The 24,479-nt window shown below is 40.5% G+C and overlaps 2 protein-coding genes across 2 annotated transcripts in view; one reads left to right on the top strand and one right to left on the bottom strand.

The window, feature by feature from the left end:
- LOC141129115 (LHFPL tetraspan subfamily member 7 protein-like) overlaps positions 1-10,488 on the top strand; it is a 299,057-nt gene extending 288,569 nt beyond the window's left edge. The window contains exon 3 of the mRNA XM_073616919.1: positions 6,130-10,488. Coding sequence (XP_073473020.1) covers positions 6,130-6,356 — 227 coding nt within the window. The 3' untranslated portion in view covers positions 6,357-10,488. The remainder of the gene's footprint in view (positions 1-6,129) is intronic.
- Positions 10,489-12,950: 2,462 nt separating this feature from the next.
- SPATA22 (spermatogenesis associated 22) overlaps positions 12,951-24,479 on the bottom strand; it is a 39,887-nt gene continuing 28,358 nt past the window's right edge. The window contains exons 6-7 of the mRNA XM_073614369.1: positions 17,617-17,714; positions 12,951-13,247 (exon numbers count right to left, since the gene is read on the bottom strand). Coding sequence (XP_073470470.1) covers positions 13,056-13,247; positions 17,617-17,714 — 290 coding nt within the window. The 3' untranslated portion in view covers positions 12,951-13,055. The remainder of the gene's footprint in view (positions 13,248-17,616; positions 17,715-24,479) is intronic.

Raw genomic sequence — 24,479 nt, 5'->3', positions numbered from 1 at the left:
TTATTTTGGAACAACTGGTGGAATCATTCCTATCCTTGGAAACTTCTGGGATAGTTTACCACAGGTAATACTACTACATTTACCCATTTATATATTTCATCTACTTTACAGAGACTTAATTTGAATATACTCTCAGCTGCTCCTCTCATCAGTGTATCCCGCTTCTCCTCACCGCACACTGGCAGGACAGACATTTACTATTTTTGAATAGAGACCGCTACCTAAACTGAGGATAATTCAAAAACTTTCTTGGCACTTTATGTTTTACAGCTGTTAATTATGGCCATCTGATTTTTTTATCTTAACTGGTAGCCGGCTACCCTAGGAAGTTTGTGTGTATGGGGGGTGTACGCGTGGTGTGAGTCTGTAATTTGTCTACTTTGTTACCATTTTAGGATTAGGGCCCTTTCACACGGGGGCAGCGGCGGCGGTAAAGCGCCGCTATTGTAAGCGCCACTTTACCGTCGGATTTCGGCCGTTTTACCCCCCGCTAGCGGCTGAGAAAGGGTTAAAAACCACAGCAAAGCGCCTCTGCAGAGGCGCTTTGCCGGCGGTATAGCTGCGCTTTCCCATTGATTTCAATGGGCTGGAGCGGTGAAGGAGTGGTATACACTCCGTCATCGCTCTGAAGATGCTGCTAGCAGGACTTTTTTTCCCGTCCTGCTAGCGCACAGCTCCAGTGTGAAAGCCCCTTGGGGCTTTCACACTGGAATCAAAGCAGCGGCACTTTCGGGTCGGTTTGCAGGCGCTATTATTAGAGCAATAGCGCCTGCAAACCGCCCCAGTGTGAAAGGGCCCTTAGTGGTGGAGGTTTCTGATTGGAGGAGGAGGCAGTTCTTCTCTTCCTGGAAAGGGACTGGGGATCACTGGTTTTAGCAAGGATGCATGGAATACTGGGTGTATCCTGTAGGAACTGGGTAAATTTAGCTCAAAGGCCACAGGTTTCACCATTCTTTTAATCTTGAAGGGCCCTATGAATTTTGGGCCCAACTTTCATGAAGGGCAAGGTAACCTGAGATTGGTGGCAGATAGCCAAACCTCCTCAGTGCTCACCTACTTTTAAGACTGGGTTCCCCCTCCTTCCCTTGTCATAGTACTTCCTGTAACTGTCCTGAGTTCTTTGCATAGTCTCCTGAATCTTTTGAAAGTTTGGATAGAGGTTATTCGGTCTTGAACAGCAGGGACTGAGATTTCAGGGATGGAATTAGGGAGAAAAGAGGGGTGAAATCCAAAATTCGACCAAAAAGGTGTTTGGTTGGTAGCTTTATGTATGGAATTATTGTACGCGAATTCTGTGAAGGGCAGGAGAGAAGACCAATCGTCCTGGGAGCCGGAACAAAAGCAGCGGAGATACTGTTCCAAGGTTTGGTTTGTCCTCTCAGTCTGGCCATTGCTTTGGGGATGATATGTGGAAGAGAGACAAACTTTAATTTCCAGTGCCTTGCAGAGCTCTTTCCAAAACTTGGAGGTGAATTGGGCGCCTCTATCTGAGACAATACTATCAGGTACTCCATGGAGTCTTACTATTTTACAGAGGGTGAATTGCACAAAGAGGTACAAGCTACCAGCAGGTAGGGCAGGTCTTGCGTGAAGGTCAGCGAGGGACTTGATAGCCGTGTAGGAGCTGACAGGTACTGGACCCAACGGGAAGAGCAGGAAGTTAGAGTCCAAGACAGGCTGAGGGTCAAGCACAGGAGACTGGAGACAAATCCGAGAACAGGCTGAGGGTCAAACACCAGGGATAATGAGCAGAGTCCGTAAAACAATCCAAAAGGTTAGGTCCAGGAGAAGATCAGAGCAGGTCAAGGCAATCCGGGTCACAACAGGCAATCAATAGGGAGGAAACAGGAAAAAGTTCACAAAAAGCTGAGAGATAAACCAGCAATTTGTTTGAGAAATACAGCAGCTTTTATAGGCCAGCAAGGGGCTACGTTATGTGTGCGCATGCGCGTGCCCCGTTCTGTTAGGCCGAAGGTGCGCCGTAGTGCCGTCTCGCCGTGCATGCGTGCAAGGAAACTGCGATACTGACAGGGTTGATTCTGATCTCTTCCCTGATATAGACTTTAATAGGGTTTGCATGTTCACTAGAACTTTTTGCCTGTTCGAGGTGTCCTGGTGCAAACTGAACTGGGGGGGTTTTCGGCCCATCCCTATTAATATGTTACATTTCTGGTTTTGGGTTTAATACAATGTCCCTTTGGTTACCATAACTGAAACATTACCCATAGAAGATAATTGGGAGTATTTGTGTAAGATGCTATAACACCTTAGGCAACATTGCAGTGGCTAGCTTCTCAGCCAATCAGTTCACTGGGCAGCACATGCATGCTGACTACTGTTAAAAGGCTGCCAGAGCCCTGTATGCAGCCAGTGGGTTCCTATTCAGAGGCTTTACATATCTCAAAAAAGCCACTTTCTCCAAATTAATATATTTATTTATTATGCTTGACTTTGTACATTCAAGATTTTTTTTATGGGTATAATTTAAATGAAACCTGTCAAAAGGGAAACATGGAGACTTCTAGTTTTTACCTCTGCTTCTAAAATGCTAATTGCCTGGTTGTCATACTGACCCTTGTGATTCAGAGGATAGATCAGAAACATATTCCATTTTTCAAACGGAAAGCATTGGTAGCACCCATATAGCTCCATATCGGGTGTAGTTTACCTAGCTGCAATTCAATCTTTATCAGGAGATACGCGGTATTTCATTTTATTACTCTGCTGCCCCCTATTGATTTATTCTAGTGGTTTAACTTCTTGCAAATATTTTAATCTGACAGAATCAAAATTTTGTAGAGTTTACCAGATGTAAAAATTAGGATGTAAACTACATTTTATCGTTTGTGGAAAAGTATGCCTAATCGTTTGAATAACATGGAAAAAAAGTTAATATAATTTCAATAATGTACTGGCACATGCAAATACAAATGTATTTATGTTGCTAATAAATACAAATAATTCAGATGTATTTTTTTAGTAATTTTCGTATGTATAATTAAAAATGATATAGAAATCTGAGTGGTTTCTATGTGTAAACAGATTTTATTAGCAAGAAATGGATACAAAGTAGTTTCAAAGAAGCTAACTTTATTGTGATCTTTTTAAAAGAGAAGAATGGGATTTTTTTTTAATCCTACTTACCGGTTTGATTCTGAATCTGTACCCCGCCGGCTCTAAAGCTGATAACTGAGCGACCACCCACTTCTCAGTGCTCCCTGAGCAAAGAGAAGGTGACTGTCAGTCACCGGCTCTCTGCCCTGCCCCCCCCCCACATTTGCTGTGGCTGTGGAGGGGAGGAGAGCAGCCGGCTCAGGCTCTCAGTGGCTTGTTGAGAGGCTGAGCCGGGTGCCGGCCCAGGCATGTGGGTGGATCCCGACCATTTAGTCACAATCTTTCCTGAGCCTGGACCGGATCGGCTCTGTGATGTCAGCCGACAGGGGACTTCAGCCCACTGTCTGCCGAAAAGAGGTCACAGGAGTGCAAAATGATCTGCACACTTGTGATCCACAGGAGAAGTACAGCCAAATGAGCTTTTGCTGTACTATTCCTTTAACAACCTGCAAATGGTTTTAGATATCTTCTACTTAAAAGAGAAGTTTGGAATTTAAAAAAAACAAACATTTATACTCACCGGGGTGGATGCAGCATTGATCCAATACTGTATCTGTCCCCTGGAGGCTCTGTAGTAAGAACAGAGCAATCAAACATCACTGATCGCTCAGTTCTCCCCCTCTGCTCTGAGCAGAGAGCCGTGACTGTCAGTCAGCGGCTCTCTGCTCTCCCCTCCAGTGCTCACTGGAGCGCTGGGTTGTGGAGGGGGTGGTAGGGGCTGGCTCAGGCTCCTAGTGCATCACTGAGAGGCTGAGTCAGGTGCCAGTCCAGGCTTCTGAGGGATCCCGACCATTTGGTCAGGATCTTTCCCAAGCCTGGACTGGCTAAGTGGCATCAGCTGACAGCGGGCTTTAGCCCACTGTCAGCTGAAAACGGGTCACAGGATTGCAGAACGAACTACACTCCTGTGATCCATAGAAGTATGGTGAAAAAATCTTTGGCTATACTTCTCCTTTGAGCGTCTTTGAGTTTCTGCCTCTACTAGAGATAGCAGACTCTTTTCTGACAGTTGGCATTTCATCAAATCTAAGAGAAAGTGACCTGCTACATTTGTTTCAAGGGCCATTTAGGGGTAGATTATAGAAATATAATCCTGATAGTAGCTGAGGACCCCAGGGAAAGCTAGGCTCTTACTAACTATTTTTTGCAGTGGCTCTCTGATAGGAATTTAAAAAAGCTACTGCGCCATTTTTATGGCGTTAACCCCTCATTAATGTAGTGTGCCAAATTCATGAAGTTCTAATAAGTGCCACTTTTACATTGTGGCAAGATAAATGCTTTGAATTTAAAAAAAATAAGCAGGCCCCAAAAATTATTTTTGCCACCCTCTCACTTTACCCTTGTACCCCATTTCCCCGCTATTTTGCTTGTTCTCTTCTTTCCGCATTTTATTCTCTGCACCCCTGCCATACCAAATTATTTACCATATTCCCTCTCTTCCCTTATTTCACCTCATACCCTGCACAGAGCTTACTACTTCCCCTAAATTCAATTTAGAACAGTACAGGATATACAGTAGGATCTTTAGTCTAAACCACAGAATATTTCTTCAGGTAATTGGACACTGACTCTTTTGATTTTTTTTTTTCCTCAAGGTTTTTCTATCAAAATTAGTTGCTAGCTGTTCCATAGCCAAATGTGGCTTTCTGGATAGGTTGACAATTCGAGTAAGCCTTGGGGGAATGTACCTGGTCCCGGCCTGGAAGATGTGGGGTCATCTGTAGTGTTGCTTTGGGCACCGGCTCATGCATAGTCACTCACCTTGGCATATGGTGTGTATTATTGAGTTAGTCAAACCCCTGGTCTAAAGCATAGGGTTGCACCCTTTCCTGCTAGGGTACACTCTACCAGAACGCTTAGTGTCATCAGACATCTGTTTCTCAGCTTTGCAAAGCTGCCACCTGGTCTTCTGTTCACATGTATCAGTACATAAGTGGTCCATATAGTGAACTTGGTGTAGAGTTATTTACTTTAAGGTCATCAACGAGGACAAGGGGGGACTTTTTATGTCTGGAGGAAAAGAGATTTAATGTGCAATTATAGAAAGGTTTCTTCACAGTAAGTGCTGTGAAAATGTGCAATAGGCTCCCTCAAAAGCTGGTTCCAGCCAGCTCAGTAGATTGTTTTAAAGGCCTGGATTCTATCCTAAATGCACATAACATACCTGAATACTAATATTTATAGGTAAAGTTGATCTAGGGAATATCCGATTGCCTCTTGGAGGATGAGGATGAATTTTTTTCCCCTCACTGGAGCAAATTGGATCATGATTTATTGGGTTTTTTTTGCCTTCCTCTGGCTCAACTGTGGGTATAGGATTGTGTTTTCTATCTATGTGTGTGTGGTTTTTTTTTCTGATGGTTGAACTGGATGGACTTTTTTAAACCACATTAACTATGTAACTATGCTTGTTAAGTTTTACCGGGTGGATCTTCAGGCCTCATCTTATGCCAGTTTCAGGCATAAGATGTGTCAAGCTCCTCTTTGAGTTCTGTCAAGCCCTACCTTGACTCACTGTTCCGTGGGCCTGTTAGCATTCGTTTGCTGTGTTGCCACCCCTTAGTTGGACTTTGCCTTGTACTGTTTGATTAAGAAAATAGGAATTTGAACCTACCTGTAAAATCTTTATTTGTGGAATACAATACGAACACAGATCCCTCCTCTGTTGTTTATGATCTCCCTATTGTTTGCTACAAAACTCAGGCTTCCTGGGAGTGGGAGGGGTTATACAAGGGATGTATCTGCACCTTTTTTGCCATTCGAATCTAATCACTTTTAGTCTTTATGTTTATGGTAATCAATAACTTTAGGACTATTGTGTCAGATGGTGATCTCGACACAGTGATGTCTATAATCAAGTGGCATTAAGGGGCAGTGATTTTTAATTTTGGGACAGAATAAAATTGTGAAAAAAGAATGCTTAAAGGTTGGTCACACTGATGCCCAGTCTGTAATCAGTAGTGTGAGAGTGCTATGTACTAATTTTCCTAATTTTTTTTTTCTGTTCCCTTGCAGTGTTCATCATGGCCTCCGGTCTTTTGGTGTACCCCTTTGGCCTCAATGCCACTACTGTGAAGAAATACTGTGAGAACTCGAGTATATACTATGCAGGAGACTGTCAGATTGGATGGGGCTACATGCTTGCCATCGTTGGGGTCATGTTATCTGTGTTTTTGCCATTTTTCGCTAAATATGCACCAAAAGAACACATATCTCCAACCCCAATTCCTACAATTTTATAGTATTTTATTACTACTGAAAAAAAAATTTAAAAAAAAAATCTGTCTAGAGAGGGAAGGACAGAAGGTATTATAGCACTTCTTTACAGCTGTGCAGCGTAACATTTAGGCCACATTGAATATTGCATTAATTGTCTTCCTAAAGCATGATTACAATATGAGCCTTGAATTAAGTTTCGTTACACGACCGTGATTTTCTTAGTTTTCCTACTCTTTCCTTTATACTCTATGCTAGTTATTAAAAATATTACTACCTCCTAAATAAACAAATTTTACATTAATTGCAAATTCTGTGTTGGAAGCCAGATTTGTTGTTTTCAAACAATCCCTACGTTTTTTTTTTTCTTTTTAAATAGCCACCCAAAGTTCTATTTGGCTGCCTGGTACAGCAAATTCATTGCTATAGGCAAAGTGCAATGCCAGACTGTCTTAAGCCTCTCATGATGCTACACCCCCCCCCCCAAACTACTGGGTGTAAGGAGCTCAGCTCAGGCCCCATCCAGCCCCAAGGTTTAGGAGTTGACAGCACCCGCTGTGCCTGTGGTGGTTGTGTTCAATCTGTCTGCAACCCAAAGGCACTGAGAGTAACATTGCATCAAACTGCAACAACAGTGGAATAGTTACCCACAGCAACCAATCTGTTTTTCCCATTGAAATAAAGGAATGTGGTTGCCTCATTTGGTCTCGTTTTGTTTTTGACACGTTTTTTCTTAATATTCCAGCAGTCTGCATAGTTGATCCATAGAAAAGCCTGCTAAAATAATTTCCTGTTTCTTCCCAGGATGCTGTATGTTTCCTATTCACTCGTGGCATAAACTGATGTTTGGATTGAAATATGTGAAAGTTGCATATTCAGCCATTCAGAACTCATTGAAAGCTGACATTATGAGATTGGTACTCATGTGAAACCATCACTGCAATTTCTTTCAGTTGTTTTTATTTACAGAATACTATTTTGATTTCTGCTAAAAGATAACTATACTTTCAAAAAACATAAGCCTAAAATGGTTGTAAATTCTATGCATTAAGATAAAAAAACCTTCTGTGTGCAGCAGCCCCCCTAATATTTACCTGAGCCCCATCTCGATCCAACGAGGTTGCACGAGAGGCTCGGCTGTCCGGGACTATCCCTCCTCATTGGCTGAGACAGCAGTGAAGTGCCATTGGCTCCCGCTGCTGTCAAAGTCAGTAAGCCAATAAGAAGAGGGGGCGGGGGCGGGCCGTGACTCTGTGTCTGAATGGACACATGGAGCTGCAGCTCAGCTAGGGTGCCCCCATAGCAAGCTGCTTGCCGTGGGGGCACTCAACAGGAGGAAGGGGTCAGGAGCGCCAAAGAGGGACCCAAGAAGAGGATTTGGGCTGCTCTGTGCAAAAACTATGCACAAAGCATGTAAGTATAACATGTTTGTTATTTTTAACAAAAAAAAAAAACAACTAGTCTTTAGTATCACTTTAAGACACCCCCCCCCCCCCTCATCCCCATAATATGTATACCCCATTGTACTCAAGATGAGCAGGCCAAGAGGCACTCATGTCCTCCTCAAAGATGGTGGGGCCATGCGGTGCTACTTCTTCTCCAAAGGTCCTTATCGAGCATCCATGACCCTGCAGACATGCAAATAGATAGCTTTTCAATTAGGGCCTATGGGAAAAAAAGTCAGGACAGAAGCACCTCCCCGATTAGCCCAGCATAGGCCACAGTTTCTGCACTGGGTCACCCACTAACCTCATCGCTGTACAAGGCTAGGGAGGCTGTTAGGTTCAGGCTGTTGCAAAGTATACTTATCCTTTAAGCCTTACTTTATTTCTATAATTACACATTCATGCTTAGTAAGAATCTTTTTAGTCTAGTTGACTATTATAAAATGTTTTGTGAATATGATCTGAATAATTTAGATCTGTCTAATCACAAGTACGTTTTTTATAAGGAGATCATTTATTAATTTTTAATGACTAATTATTCAAAGTGTGTAAAGTGCTATATTTCTGGTGTGTTGAAAAGTGTTACCTCACATTACTATCAAAGCTAGACATTTACACTGATATATTTAAATAAATAACACTATTTATGAAAGTAAACCTTTTACAAACTTGGGCAATTCAAACAAAGCATATGATGAAATATTGCTTATGTAGTAGTTATCCTTGGTGTCACCTGTCAAAGAGATCAGTAGTTCCAGTGATATAAGCAGCTCAATTTCTATGCAAATATCAATCTTTTTCTTTAAAGCTCAACTCCGAGCTAAAAAAAGTTTTGCCATGCATGTGGGGCTGTGCCTGCACTGCACAGGTCAACTGTCCTTTTTCTCTAGGGGTGAGGGAAAAGTTTATGCTCACCCGATCCTTTGTTCCTCTGGAAAACGGTGCTCCCCCACAGTCCAACAGTGGACTGTTCCTGATCAATGGAGCCTGCTCTGGGCTTAACCACTTGCAGACGGCCCGCCGTCATTATACGCTGGCTGTTTGAAGAGGAATATCGTTGGTATGGCAGCAGCTAGTATCCTCTTCTTCAGCGGGCGGTCCGTTTTCAGTTTTCAGATAAAAGTTGTCTCTCCAATCCAGAGATGGGCTTTAAAAGTACTGCTTGGCCCCATACCTCCCAGTTGATTAGTAAAGCCACCCGTCGCTATAAAAGACCAACAGGAACACTAAAGTGGAAGAAGCAGGACCAAGCTTGACTCTTACAGGAAAGTCAAGATTTCCATACAAGTACATATAACCCTGAATCTGCTGATCATTTTGACATGCAGTCTTCACTGAGGTAACATCTGCCTATTTTTTTTTTTTATGTGTCGTGTTCTGTTTGAATTACCCAGTTTTGTGACAGGTTTACTTTAAATGTGACTGTGTTGGCTTCCTGAACAGACTTTGTTACAGTATTATGCAAAATGCCTTTATTAACAAAATTAACAATTGCAGATTTTATTTTCCTGTTTTAATTGGTTTGCTTGCCCCTTTAAGCAATCTATTGGGGAAGGGAGGGGGATGGGGGATTCACAGTATAACAATCCTCCCATCAAGTGACTTGCACTCCTACATAGCATTTTCACAAAGGTCTAATAGAATGCCTTTATAGCAGGCAACAGGTTATTTCTGCCATTACAGCACCCTCTTCCCTGAATACTGTGGGTTGTTATTTTGTGGAAACCCCCCAGCAATTGATTAGTGTAGTTTTATTAAAGGTCGCAAATCCATATATTCCTGTCATTATCATCAAATTGTGAAACACAAGTACAAACCAGATGTAAAAAAAATAATTTTGACTTTGCCGAGCCTGCGCAGTACCCTCTTGAGAACAGTGCATATGCACCAGGCCTCATCTTTGAAAATAACGCCTGTCCCACATGCAATGCGCAAAGCCATTTGGCTTGGCCTGGCACATTGGTGATGATCTCAGAGGATACCCAAATGCATGAACACAATGTAAATATTGCTGTCTGAGATTTGTACCGTAGTTGTTTTCAGAGTTTGATGAGGAGTACAGCAGACCATTAGGATGTGGGCTGTTTTATGAAAGTGCACTTATCCTTTATTGTAACCGACTATGTAGAAATTGGTATTATTTTCCACTTGGTACTTTTACAGTAGGGGGTGAATGGGAAGTTAAAAAAATATATATACTGTAATTTTTGGGGCAAAACGGCTAAATTTTCAACGCTGATTAAAAAAACTATCAATAAATTATAATATCTATTATAAGAATGTAAGAGTCCTTGATACATTGTTTTCTTGATTTGCTGTTATACATATATATGAAATAAGATTATGACAACTGTGATAAACAGACAGAAAACTTCACATTGATGAAGGGGAAAGTTGCCACCTTACCATCCTGTGCCTTTACTAAAAGATCAATAGAACAAAAATGTTATGTACCAGGGATGTTTATTAACTGCAAGATGCTGTACATTCTGTATAATACTGTTTTGATTATGTATTTGTCTGTTTGCAACAGTTCAGTGGATATTTGTAAAGAAAATTATAGTCGTGTTCCTTTTTAGTGTCATTCAAACAAAATGTCTATTACTTTACCATTTATTTATACTCAAATGTTCAGATTATGATGTTTAAAATGGTTAACTAAAATATATTTTTCATTGATTTTGTCACACTAATAAAGTAATTTTTAATCAAACTGACCTTTAAGAGCTTTGTTCTTTGTGTTTCAGCTATTATAAAGGTTTAATGCACCTTTTGGCATGATTGGTTTGGCTGCTGTAGTTTTATATAAACAAATTTACATGCTTTTCTTTAAAAGGACATGTCCACCACCAGGAGATTTTCATGCAAAAGATTTAAAATTTTTTGTTTAAATTTATTTAACCTCTTGGCACCGACAGTACGCATATCTGCGTACCAGAATGTAAATACAGCTCCCGGCATTGTTACTGGCATGCTAATGGAAAGCTTTCCGATTGAGTGACCGCTGTAATGGCCAATCACGACGGCCACATGATCATAAACTCCACCCCACCAACCGGCATCTGAAACTCCTTAAAGGGCCAAGGGGTTAATATAATATAAATTTTTACATACCTGTAAATTCCATATCTTGGAGTGCAATACAGGAAACAGAAATCGATCCTTAGACCATGGGTTTTATGCAAAAGCCCTGTACCTGTATTGTACTCTGTGGTTACCACATTTGTTGCACTACATACCAAGGTAAGTGCCAAATGCAGGGTCCAGTACCCAAAGCAAACATTACAGGGGTTTGGGTACAGTTCACAAGATGGATATTGAGGTTAATCGATCTATAAACTTCTAGTGAGCCATAAGGCAATAAGTATCAATTGAAGAAGGAAAACTGGCTAAAAATAATAAAAAAAAATCAGCAGGACACTAGAAAAAAACTGGAGCCTCATGGAGTGGGTGGGGTTGTATGGATAAACCGAGCAGCAATCCTAGCAGGGCTAGGCCGCGTCATATAAGCCATGTTCTAAGAATCAATGTCTGTGTCCTGTACTGTACAATTAGGATAATTATTTTTGCCAAAAATATAATGGAAGATGTTGTACCAGCAACATATATGGCTATCTCAAGCATTAACAATTTTTTAGTTGATGATCTATGAAATAGTTTAATTCCATTTATGACAAGTAGATACCCAGGTGAAAAAAGTTTAGGGTTCCAACTTTTGTTCTCTCGCCTTAGGGCCTGTGTCAATCGGCTTTTGTTTGTGTCAGAAATGCTTCTCTACCCCCTGCAAGTCAACTGGGATGCAAAAGCAGCTGAAACAAGTTTTATGCAGCTTAGAAGGAGGCCAAATGTAGATTGTCTGCAGGTCAGATAGACCTGTCAATGGACCCTAAATGTTGTCAGAAGTGTCTCCAACTGATCTCAAATAAAAGCAAAATGCACCTTAAAGCAATCTTTATTTGCCCATCGACACAAGCCTTCAGTAATGTGTGAGTTCTGCTCATGAAGTTTGTTCTACAGAGAACTATCCCAGATGCCAGGCATTATGTGTCCATCCTCTTTATAGAGCTAGGTAGCAAGAGAGTCAAACTATGGCTGTTCGTGCCTAATGGGTATATAAAAGCTGTGACAGATAGGCACATAGTTGTATTTTGATTAGCTTCTAATGTCACATTTTTGGCAGCCTGAGGGAGTAACAAGTGAAAGCCGTAGTTCAGCATAAAGAACAGTAGTTGTCTATATGATGATGGATTTGCTGTAGGAAACTCATAAACAAAATTGACCATCATGAAGTGATCGTCCCTAATGTTTGTCCTTCCTCTGTTTGAGCCTGGCAACATTGTGAATAGCAAATCCACCACTGTTAAGAGAACAGTTTTTTGCTTTCTAACAAGTACTGTGTCTATCTTCTGACAAAAATGTAATCGAGAAGGACAGAAAAAAAAGAGTGGGGCTGATATGTAATTAGCTGGAATAATGAAATTTAATGTTGAACACCGGGGTAGTTAAAAAATTCCCTGTTCCCCTGGCAGCTGGTGCTTTCCTTCACTCCCCAAATGTGGACAGGTCTTCCTGTACAAAAGACATTTGGGTCTTATGCTCTGCGCTTCTGGCTTTCCCCTTCCCTTTCTGAAGCCTGCTAGGAATCTATCCTGACATGCATCCTAGGAGGCTTCGGGACAATCTCAGATGCACTTTGTCTGCACTGGGCAATATCAAGCACACAGCGCATGTGCATAGGGGCTTCATCAGGGTTCCAAGTGCAGGAATCTGGAAGAGACCTGACCTCCCAATGACATTAGTTTAGAAGCCTGTGGCACTGGATCTGGCGTGCGGTGGCAGAGTAACATTCTACAACAGACAATGCGGGATCTACTGGGCATGTGTTTGTTTTTTTGAATGGTCAAGGTAAGAGGGGCAAAAAAAAAACAACCTAAAGGTGGGAGAAGAGGTTCTTCTTTAAATAAAGAATGTGAAAAGAAAAAAACAAAAATGATGATAGAGATAATACAGATATATTAAAAATACTGTAAAATAATTATATAGACTTAAGAATAGCTAAGCTCATATAACTGAACATCATATATTTATTTTTCCAAAAACTGAAATTACACTGTTAATAAAGCATTACTAAAGGGTATACAATTTATACTAATCTGGCTCTTGTGATAAGACATACCAATGTAAAATGTATTTTTTTTTTTTTTTACAGATAAAATAAAGAGTTTTATTTTCAACATAAATATTTCATTAACATTCAGGTTAAACATATCCAAATGAAGTCTACTTTTTATTCATTGTCCTAATGTATTGCTCCATCTCATTACTGGAAACTGTAACAAACTCTGTAAAAGTCTGTTGCTCTGCTGCTGATGCAGGCCTCACAGAAACACACTTGAGCAGGTTTCTTTCTTTATCATAGTTCCCCATGGCTCTATGAACTCGACCTCTAATTAGTCTTGGCAAATCCCGGTCCTAAGCAAAAACATACTCAGGCTATTAAACATACTATATAGTTTATATGTGTTTATATCCAAGTGCAGCATCTACAATATTACAATAAATATTATAGTCTTACAAAGCCTACAGCCAGGGGCGTAACTAGAAATAGCAGGGCCCCATAGCAAAATGTTGTATGGGGCCCCCCTGCAAACAGCCCCCCCCACAGCTGCCCTAGTGTCAATGCAGCGTGACCTGTGCCACATACAGCGTGACCTGTGCCCAATGCAGCGTGACCTGTGCCCCATACAGCGTGACCTGTGCCCCATACAGCGTGACCTGTGCCCAATACAGCCTGGTCTGCCTGTGCCCCATACAGCCCCACCTATGCAGAGGAAGAGGCAGGCCACCCGGATCAGCAGAGAGCAGGATTGCCTGCTGTAATAGCTTTCATTTGAATTTCCTGTCTTCCCAGGGCTCATCGTCACATAGCCCCACCTCTTGGCCCGACGCCTTTGATGACGTCACTTGTCCCGCATTGGATCGGCGTTCTGTCTATCAAAGGCACCGGGCCAAAAGGTGGAGCTATGTGATGTGAGCCCCGGGAAAACTGGAAGTTCTAATGAAAGCTCTTACATCGGGCAATTCAGCTCTCTGCTGATACGGACAGCTCGCCTCTTCCTTTCCTGTCTCTTCCCCTGGCTGGGAGATTGTGCCGGCGGTGCTCTTACCCTCACTGGGCCCCACTCGGCTGCGGGCCCCATAGCGCCCGCATGGGTCGCTATGGTGGTAGTTACGCCCCTGCCTACAGCTCTGAGAACGCCAATGAAGACAAAAGCTAAAAGTATGTTATTGCTATTTTAAAATTTTATATGGTCAGTTTAATATATAAATGTTTCTGGTTCACACCAGTAAGTATGAAATAAAGCGCCTAATGGCTTTCATTTATCAGAATCTGTTGGGACAGAGATCTACTCTTTTGAGTTCTTAGTTCTGCTCACCGGATATCACCAATACAAGCCGATCTCACTCTTTGTATTTTGTTTCATATCATAGAGAATTAATCAAAGGGGCAAAGACTCTGAGGGGAGTAGAGAGGAGGAAGGGACATCTACCACTAGAATCTCCAAGAGGAGTGAGTAACTCTTCGGTATATGCAAAATACTAAAATGCAAAAAATACTAAAATGCAAGTACTGACCTTTTAAAACAGCTGTAGTATATAAGATGGAATGTTGGGTAATTACTATACATCTTTGCTGCAAGCACTAATTTCTTTTTATAAATAAAAAATTGTGCTGCGCTTAGGTGTGCTTCATATGTGTCCATTCACCATAGTGATACCATAAATAATAAAAAATATATACAAATACATATAAATAATGATTATATTATCTTTTAAAGTGCACGTTTTTTTCTATTTATTATAGATTAATCTCATGGAACGATATTTTTTTGCACTTTTTTGATATATCTATATATTTATTTATATATGCAGGGCTCATTATAGATTTGGAGTATTTGCTCATCACACTTTAAAAGATAATATAATCATTATTTATATGTATTTGTATATATTTTTTATTATTTATGGTATCACTATGGTGAATGGACACATATGAAGCACACCTAAGCGCAGTGCAATTTTTTATTTATATTTAGTGCACGGCCATGAATACGTGATCTGCGTTTGCAGCTGGGTATTTTAATTCAAGTTGGTTCTTCATTAAGCATTGGATTATTGTGGCTCGCAAGATTTTTCCTTTTATTCCTGAACTAATTTCTTTTTCACTACTTTTTATAAGAATTCCATTTAGCTTTTCTCAACTTCTTCACCCTGGAGGAACCCTTGAAATAATTTTTGGGAACCCCTGCACCAAAAATATACCCAGTGGGTTACCTAGTTGGGGCTGATTATTTTTTAATCATAGGCTTATTTTCAGTACTAATCTTGAAACAAAAAATATTAGTATACAAAAAAGAAATGCAGGCTGCTAAAATTGTAGTAACCCATTGGTGGCTAGTGGAAAATGTGGAGGAAACATGCCCCTTTTATTGCTGGTGAGTGGAATCGTGGATACCCCTTACATTGGAGGTCAGTGGAAAGAATACCCTGTCACTTGAATGGTACTAGAAAGAATACCTCTTAAATTGGTGGTCAATGGAAAAAGATTTTCCTTACATTGTGATCATTGGGAAGAATGAGACAAGGTAAAAATATTTTTGGTGTCTGTGGTTACTTAGGGCCCTTTCACACTGGGGCGGTTTGCAGGCGCTACTGCGCGAATAATAGCGCCTGCAAACCGACCCGAAAGTGCCGCTGCTTTGTCATGTCACTTTTCATAACCCCCTAGTGACCTCTCATGGGGCCCTGGGTAAAAAAGGCAGATTTACTAAAGTGAAGTGAAGTGGATTTTTACTAAAGTGAAGTGAAGTGGATTTTTCAAGCAAACAACTTCACCTCACTTTTGTAATTCGCCCTCCTGTTCTCCCCATTTAAACTGTAAGTGGAAACCAGATTTTTCTAATAGGAGCTATAAAGTAACAAACGGCAAATACAGAAAGAATAGTAGCAGTTATTATAACTATAAAGCACCAATTATAACAAAAAAGGAAAATTAGATGCACTGTATGCATACAAATGAGTAAGGGTGGGCATTGGACAAGCACTTTTGCAAATTCTTCCATACCCCACTTCACTATTGTCATTGCAAATATGTCTGATCTTACAGATTTCAGATACAGGATCTCGTTTGTGTGACAGCAGAGCGACTATTTTCTGTTGACCACTTCCCGACCGCCTCACGCAGATATACTGCGGCAGAAGGGCACGTACAGGCAGATTAATATACCTGTACACTGCCCTTCAAGAGGCGGCGCACAGCGCCGGGAGCTCCGTGACCATTATCGCGGGTCCCGTGGACCCGATGTCTGCGGGGATACCCGCGATGGCCTCACAGTGAGGAAGAACGGGGAGATGCTAATCTCCCCATTCTGCCTAGTGACACTGTCACTGATCAGCTCTCCCTGTAATCGGGAGCGGTGATCAGTGATGTGTCACACACAGCCCCCCCCCACAGTTAGAATCACTCCCTAGGACACACTTAACCCCTACATTGCCACCTAGTGGTTAACCCCTTCACTGCCACTGACATTTTTACAGTAATCAATGCAATTTTTTAGCATTGATCGCTGTATTAATGCCAGTGGTCCCAAAAACGTGTCAAAATTGTCCGATGTGTCCACCATAATGTCGCAGTCACGATAACAATCACTGATCACCACCATTACTAGTTTAAAAAAAAATTATCAATAAAAATGCCATAAAACTTTCCCCTATTTTGTAGACGCTATAACTTTTGCGCAAACCAATCAATAAACGTTTATTGCGATTTTTTTTTTACCAAAAATATGTAGAAGAATACGTATTGGCCTAAACTGAGGAAAAAAAAAAATTTAAATAGTTTTTGAGGATATTTGTTATAGCAAAAAGTAAAAAATATTGCGTTTTTTTCAAAATTCTTGCTATTTTTTTGTTTATAGCGCAAAAAATAAAAACTGCAGAGGTGATCAAATACCACCAAAAGGAAGCTCTATTAAGGAAAAAAGGATGTCAATTTTGTTTGGGTGCCACGTCGCACGACCGCGCAATTGTCAGTTAAAGCGAGGCAGTGCCGAATCGCAAAAAGTGCTCTGGTCAGGAAGGAGGTAAATTCTTCCGGTTCTGAAATGGTTAAAGAGGCCAGTACACGCTCATGAAAGCAGTGGTGGGAAATTATATGAAGAATATAAATACCACTGCCGCGCTGGTTGGGCCATTGTGAATCAGCATCTCTGGTCTGTAAAGAACAGACAGTTTTATAAAGTAAACCTAACATGAAAATGAGCAATTTAAACAAAAATTATGATAAAAAAATTATAACCAAAGTTTTCCTTCATGTAATAGTGAGCCTGGGATATGTATTTTATGTAGCATTACATGAAAAAACTGAACTTTTTGCATAAACCAAGCTAACTCTGTCCATCCAATCAATTCTTTCTAGTAAATGAGGCCAACCAGAACATTAACGGACTAGTAGGTTGGCTCAGAGGTGACAAGGATGGAGCCAAGCTCAACTTATACAGGTAAAATTGATGTGAAGTTTTCCCTCTTGTTTAGGTTTTTCATCATATGTTGCCAATGTTTACTTTAGGAAATGTATACTGCTAATGTTTAAACCTGAAAGGTTGTGCCCCAGTGACTTTTTTTAAACTAGAACAAAGTCTAGGTGTTATCCTTTACACTAGACCTTCTTCCTTTAATTCACATTATGAGATAAAGCCATGCAATATGGTCATTTATATTATTTCAAGTAGACAAAACTCATTCAATAAAGTAAAGAACAGCAGGCATTAATGTTACTTACAATTTCATAAAACACACATTGAACATGGTTTTTGCCATCCCTCAAAATGAATAATTTTGATCCATGACTACCAGATGTGACAGCAGAATCAAGCACAGCTAGCAAAACAAGAGCATATCTCTGGTTACTCCTCAAAAGCATTTTTTTTATAAACTTCAAGATCTATTGCTGTTTAATGCCTTTTACATCACTGTTTTAGTGTGCTACACATCAGAGTAACACAGTCACACATGCATCCTTACATTTACTATAGCTAGTACCGGCTTAACTGAGCCCCATAGCAGAAGCTCACATATATAGTCCACCTTGGAGGTGATAAAGGAAGTATATGTCGCTTATTGTGCCAGGAGTGTGTGAATCCTGCAAACAACAGAATAATAAATGTTCTTGCAGGTAAACAATTTACATATTGCAACCAAGTGTTTAGATTGCAATCTTTTTTTAGCACCGTTTAGAGTTTGAGAATATCCAAACTATAACATCATTTTTTTCTGCATAGTTCTAGTGTCATTAAAGCTGGCCATACATTATACAATGTTTTTATTTCCTTTAGATTTACCTGCAACTATATAGTGCAAGGGCCTGCCTGATTGCATACAATTTTTATAGAGTTTAAGTTTGATCTCCTATTATACAGTTTTGGTAAATCTAAAGGAAAATTGTACAAGAAAATTGCATAATGTATGGCCAGCTTAGGCAAAGCACAATCAGGCACTTAGAACTATTCTTCACAGAAGTATTGTCACCTTTTAATGTCATGAAGTATATTATTTTCAAATGACTATCATTTTGCTTGCAGAAAAGGACTGCAATAATATATGCATTACAGGCAAATAGCTAAATATAAGGGTTAAATGCACATTTGAAAACCGTTTTTATAATTCTGTGCAGTCACTTTTGGGAACCCCTGTCTGATTTCTCAGGCATATCCACCTCTATAGCTGAACTATCACTTTATCATGAACACTGGGTCAAAACAAATCCCCAGCTTGCTAACTGTACAAAAAATATGATGATAAAAGAGTATGAGGGATGAATGTGAGGCAATTATGACCCTACAAAAGGTACCATCCCATATAAAAAAATTACCGAATGAGAACAAAAATAAATATATACACATATCAAATAGGCTTAAAAAATAGGCTTAAAAAATAAACAAATAATTGCATGCAAGGTACATGTAAAATCTCACCCCATTTTTGTTCTCATTCGGTAATTGTACAAAAAATCTCCAGCATTAATCTCATGAGACCATCCCTCAGGTCACATTTTTTCACAGCAAGGTAACAATCAGCTTATTTGCATACAGAAAATTTTAACTTACAGGGCTGTTCCCCGTAGAGGGATCTACTAACAATAGCTTTAAAAAAAATAAAAAGAGAACAATATTTTTAGTGAATACATATCTGTATTCATCAGTATGTCTTATACAGTATCTGCTGTCTAGAGTTCTATTTAATTTTTAAGTACTACTTACATTTATCCTGCATACAATTCCAACTCTGTGTAAGCAATTTACTTTAGTAAACTGCAGGCTCTATAGCCCTATTATACGAAGTATAAACATATCTTACTTATTTCAATATGACAGGCTTGCAGAGTAAAGCCTATATTTCACTTAAACAAGCCAACAGAATTTTCTTTGATTTTCATAAATTGTGCAAAAACATTATATCTAACTGGACCCTTGAGTGAGACTCAAGTGAGAATATAGGAAGGTATAAAAACCCCCAATAATATGTCAATTATATTTTCGAGAAGAGTAAAAACTGTGATTGTTTAGAACAACAAATGAAATCAGTAACTACCTGGAGGCTCACATTTTTTGCTTATAACTTTTGTAAGTACTGCCCAAATGCATATGTTTTCTATAAACTGCAAGCAAAAGCAAAACAAAAGGACTAAACATTTAAGAGGGCCCAATTCCTACATTTCAAGTGAGTGCATTGTGAGCTACTATAAATACAACTGAATTATAAATCAAATCCTAATCCTAGGGGTTCAACTGATATGTGGAATATTACATGGAGCAGGAGTTGTTCTACATAATCTGGAACCCATACACAACTGCTAGTAATAACATGACAATTATATCTCAGTCATACCATGTTTATTAAGGCCTTACATCATATACAGTATATTTCAATATACAGTTAGGTTCCATATATATATGGACACAGGCACAATAATTTTTCCAGGTATTTACCAAAACATACTCAAGCTATAGTTATATAATGGATATGGGCTAAAAGTGCACACTCTCAGGTTTAATTTGAGGGTATGTACATCCAAATCGGAGGAAGGGTTTCAGAATTACAGCTCTTAAGAATAGCCACCACCCCCCCCCCCCCCTTTTCAAGGGACCAAAATTAGTTGGACAATTGAACCAAAAGCTGTGTTATGGCCAGCTGTGGGCTACTCCTTCGTTATTTCTTAATCAATTAAGCAGGTGAAAGGTCTTGATATGATTCCTATGGCCCGTACACACGATCCGAATATCGTACGACAGATCGTACGATCTTTGTCGCTTAATAGTCGCAAGTAGAAATTGAATAGCTAAATAAAGTCATGAAAATTATCATACAACAGAAAAAAAAAATCAGAAGTGATGTCATGTGTTGTAATGTATTTGTATTGTATTTTCGGACGTCAACTATACTGACTAAACAAAAATCGTACAGTCTGGAATCGTATGAGGAAAATTTTCGCGCATGTCCGATAGAATAATATCGGATGAACTGTCATGATCGGCTGTGGAAAGTAGTGTACACACGATCCGAAAATCGTACAATTCTTCCTCAGACAGTTTTCATATGATATTCGGATCGTGTGTATGGGCCATTAGTGTGGTATTTGCATTTGGAATCTATTGCTGTGAACCTACATCATGCGTTCAAAAGAGGCGGTCAATGCAAGTGTAACAGGCCATTGTAAGGCTTCAAAAACAAAACAAATCCATCAGAGAGATAGCAGCAACATTAGAAGTGGCCAAATCAACAGTTTGGTACATTTTGAGAAAAGAAGAATGCACCAGTGAGCTCAGCAACATAAAAAGGCCAGAAGGTCCTCAGAAGACAACAGTTGTGGATGATCGCAGGATCCTCTCTATAGTAAGAAAAGAAAAATTCACAACATCCAGACAAGCGAAGGTTCACCACAAGGTGCAAACCATTCATAAGCCTGAAGAATAGAAAAGCTAGATTAGACTTTGCCAAAAAACATCTAAAAAAGCCAGACCAGTTCTGGAAAATTATTTTTTTGAAGGATGATACTAAGAGTAATCTGTACCAGAATAACTGGAAGAAAAAAGTGTGGAGAAGGCTTATAATCCAAAGCACACAACCTTATCTGTAAAACATGGTGGAGGCAGTGTGATGGCATGATCATTCATGGCTTCCAGTGGCACTGGGTCATTGATGTTTATTGATGATGTGACAGAAGACACAGGCAGCCAAATTAATTCTGCAGTGTTTAGAGATATACTGTGAGCCAAGATTCAGCTAAATGCAGCAAAGTTGATTGGACGGCGCTTCATAGTACAGATGGACAATGATCCAAAACACTGCAAAAGCAACCCAGGAGCTTTTGAAGGAAAAGAAGTGGAATATTCTGCAATGGCTGAGTCAGTCACCTGATCTTAACCCAATGAGCATGCATTTCACTTGCTGAAGGCAAAACTAAAGACAGAAAGATCCACATACAAAGAACAACTGAAGACAGCTGCAGCTAGAGCCTGGCAAAGCATCAGAAAGGAGGAAACCCAGTCTTTGGTAATGTCCATGGATTCCAGACTTCAGGCAGTCATTGCCAGTAAAGGATTCTCACCAAAATATTTAAAATGAAAATTTTATTCATGATTATATTTATTTGTCCAATTACATTTGAGCCCCTGAAAATGGGGGGACCGTGTATAAAAATGGTTGCAGTTCCTAAAATTTGTACTTGATATTTATGTTCAACCCCTTGAATTAAAGCTAAAAGTCTGCACTTCAAATTCGTTTGGATTGTTTTGTTTTAATTTTATTCTGGTGGCATACAGAGCCAAAAGTATGAAAATGGTGCCTGTGTTAAAATATATATGGACCTAACTGTACCATGATCCCAGTTCCAGCCTTTTGAGCTTTTAATTGTTTGGTATTTGTCTGCACTTTTGGTTTTCTGTGTTGTTTTAGATTTCAGATTCAGAATACCTCAATTAATCCCAAAATGAAAATAATTAAGATACAGTTACACTTGAGGTCCGGGCCATAGCCGAATGACGGCTACAGCGCGGACCTCAATCTCCGGGAGGACGTCATATGACGTCCTCCCCTATGCAGGGCGCGCGGTGTGCGCGCTGTGATCACCGAGTCACAGAGACTCGGATGATCACAGATCCGAGTAAGGGGCCGGTCCCGGCCCCTTACCATGTGATCAGCTGTCAGCCAATGACAGCTGATCACATGATGTAAACAAAAGCTCGGTGATCGGTTTCGTTTTCTCCTCACGCTGACAGCGTGAGGAGGAAAAAAAAGCCGATCACCGGCTCATGTCAAAGGGACATCGGTCCCGAAGAGGAAGGAGGCACAGATGCCTCATTTGTGCCTCCAAGTGCCATCTGCCAGTGCCCACAAGTGCCACCTATTAAAACCCACAAGTGCCACCTATTAAAGCCCACAAGTGCCACCTATCAATGCCCACAAGTGCCACCTATTAGTGCCACCTAGCAGTGCTGCCATCAGTCAGTGCCCAATCAGTGCCCAACACTGCCACCCATCAGTGCCCATAACTGCCACCCATCAGTGCCCATCACTGCCACCTATCGGTGCCCATCAGTGCCGCCCCATCAGCGTACATCAACGAAGGAGAAAAATTAACTGTTTGCAAAAATTGATAACAAAATATAAAAAAATATATAATTTTTTTTCAAAAATTCTGTCTTTTAAAATTTTTTTAACAAAAAATAAAAACCGTAGAGGTGATCAAATACCATCAAAAGAAAGCTCTATTTGTGGGAAAAAAATGATAAAAATTCCATTTGGGTACCGTGTTGTATGACCGCGCAATTGTCATTCAAAGTGCGACAGCGCTGAAAGCTGAAAATTGGTCTGGACAGGAGGGGGGTTTAAGTGCCCAGTAAGCAAGTGGTTAACAAGAACAGCAATTAGTACCAAATTAAATTAAATTAAAACTATACTCTAATAAACCATCCACACTACTAAAATACAACATAGGATAAATAAGATTGAAACAGATTGAAAAACTAACAGAAAATCAAACTACCACAAATAGTACACTACTTTCTCTAACATTACCCAAAATCATATTTAACCTAATACCAACAAACTATAAAAACTACATAAAAATCTAGATCATAAAATCCTCACATCCAGCACAGAGAAGAATATAATATGATGGCCACAAGGAAACATTATTTCCTGTGTCGCTCTGTGGTGCATTGTGGTTGTAACAATCTGTCACTAACTGTACTCTGCAGACTGACCAGCGTATTGTGGAGTGTGTGGGTGGGGCGGGGGGGTGTCCAAGACTGAACATACCTTGAACATCGTTCTCCTCTCCAACACTGTTGTTAAAGACTCCAATCCAACAACATCACTGGCCTTGTGAATCAACTTGTTGAGCCTGCTGGTTTTGGCTAGCCTAAGCCTACTTCCCAAGCATGCCACTGCATACAGGAGAGCACTGGCCACCACAGACTCATAAAACATCTTCAGCATCGTTTGGCAGAAGTTAAAAAAACGCAGCCTCCTTAAAAAATGGAGGCGGCTCTGGCCCTTCCTATAGAGCACCTCCGTGTTCTTGCTGCAGTCCAGCTTATTATCTATGTGCACCCCCATATATTTGTAATTCTCTACCACATCCACATCTCTGATGGAGACAGGGGTCACCAGTGCCTTCCTCCATTTCAAATCCACAACCAGCTCCTTTCTCTTTGTCACATTTAGATACAGATGATTATCCTCACACCATGTGACAAAGTTCTCCACCACAGCCTTTACTCAGTATTTTTCCCATCCCTTATACACCCCACCACTACTGCAGAATCATCAGAAAACCTCTGACGACGGCAAGACTCTGGTAGCTGAAATCAGTAGTATAGACAGTAAAGAAGAAGAGAGAGAGAAATGTACCCTCTGGAACCCCAATACTGCTGATCACCCTATCTGACACACAGTCTTGCAAACACACATACTGCGGTCTTCCTATCAGGTAGTCTACAGTCCATGACCCAGGGGAAACATCAACCTGTATCGCTGTTAGCTTCTCACCCAAGAGATCTGTCCTGATAGTATCAAAAGCAGAGAAGTCAAAAAACATGACCCTCACAGTGCTTGCTGGCTTATCCAGGTGTGCATACATGCGATTTAGCATGAAGATAATAGCGCCCTCAACTCCTAGTCTAGGCTGGTAGGCAAACTGCAAAGGGTCTAAACATTTACTAACCATTGGCCGTAACTGATGTAAAACAAGTCTCTCCAAAGTCTTCATAATGTGGGAGGTTAAAGCCACTGGTCTGTAATCCTTGGAGCCACAAGAACACTGTATCTTTGGCACAGGGACAAGGCAAGTCGTCTTCCACAAGACCTTTTGTAGACTCAGGCTCAGGTTACAGACCCACTAAAGGACACCCCCCAGTTGGTCTGCACATGCCCTGAGCACCCTGGGGCTAACGCCATCGGGGCCTGATGATTTTCCTGCCCTACAGGATAAGTTCACCTTTGGAAACATATTACATCTGTTTTTAGAGTGGAACATGTAATATATTCCCAATGCTGCAGCCACTGCCTAAACTCCCCCAATGACAGCAGTACTAGGAAAAGTGCCCTGTATTAGCTGGCCGCATCATTCATTTAATGAGTTCT

Source organism: Aquarana catesbeiana, linkage group LG02 (genome assembly GCF_042186555.1).
Source record: "Aquarana catesbeiana isolate 2022-GZ linkage group LG02, ASM4218655v1, whole genome shotgun sequence".
NCBI classification, from domain to species: Eukaryota; Metazoa; Chordata; class Amphibia; order Anura; family Ranidae; genus Aquarana; species Aquarana catesbeiana.
The sequence above is the reverse complement of the archived record's forward strand: the minus strand, read 5'-3'. Positions and strand labels throughout refer to the sequence as shown.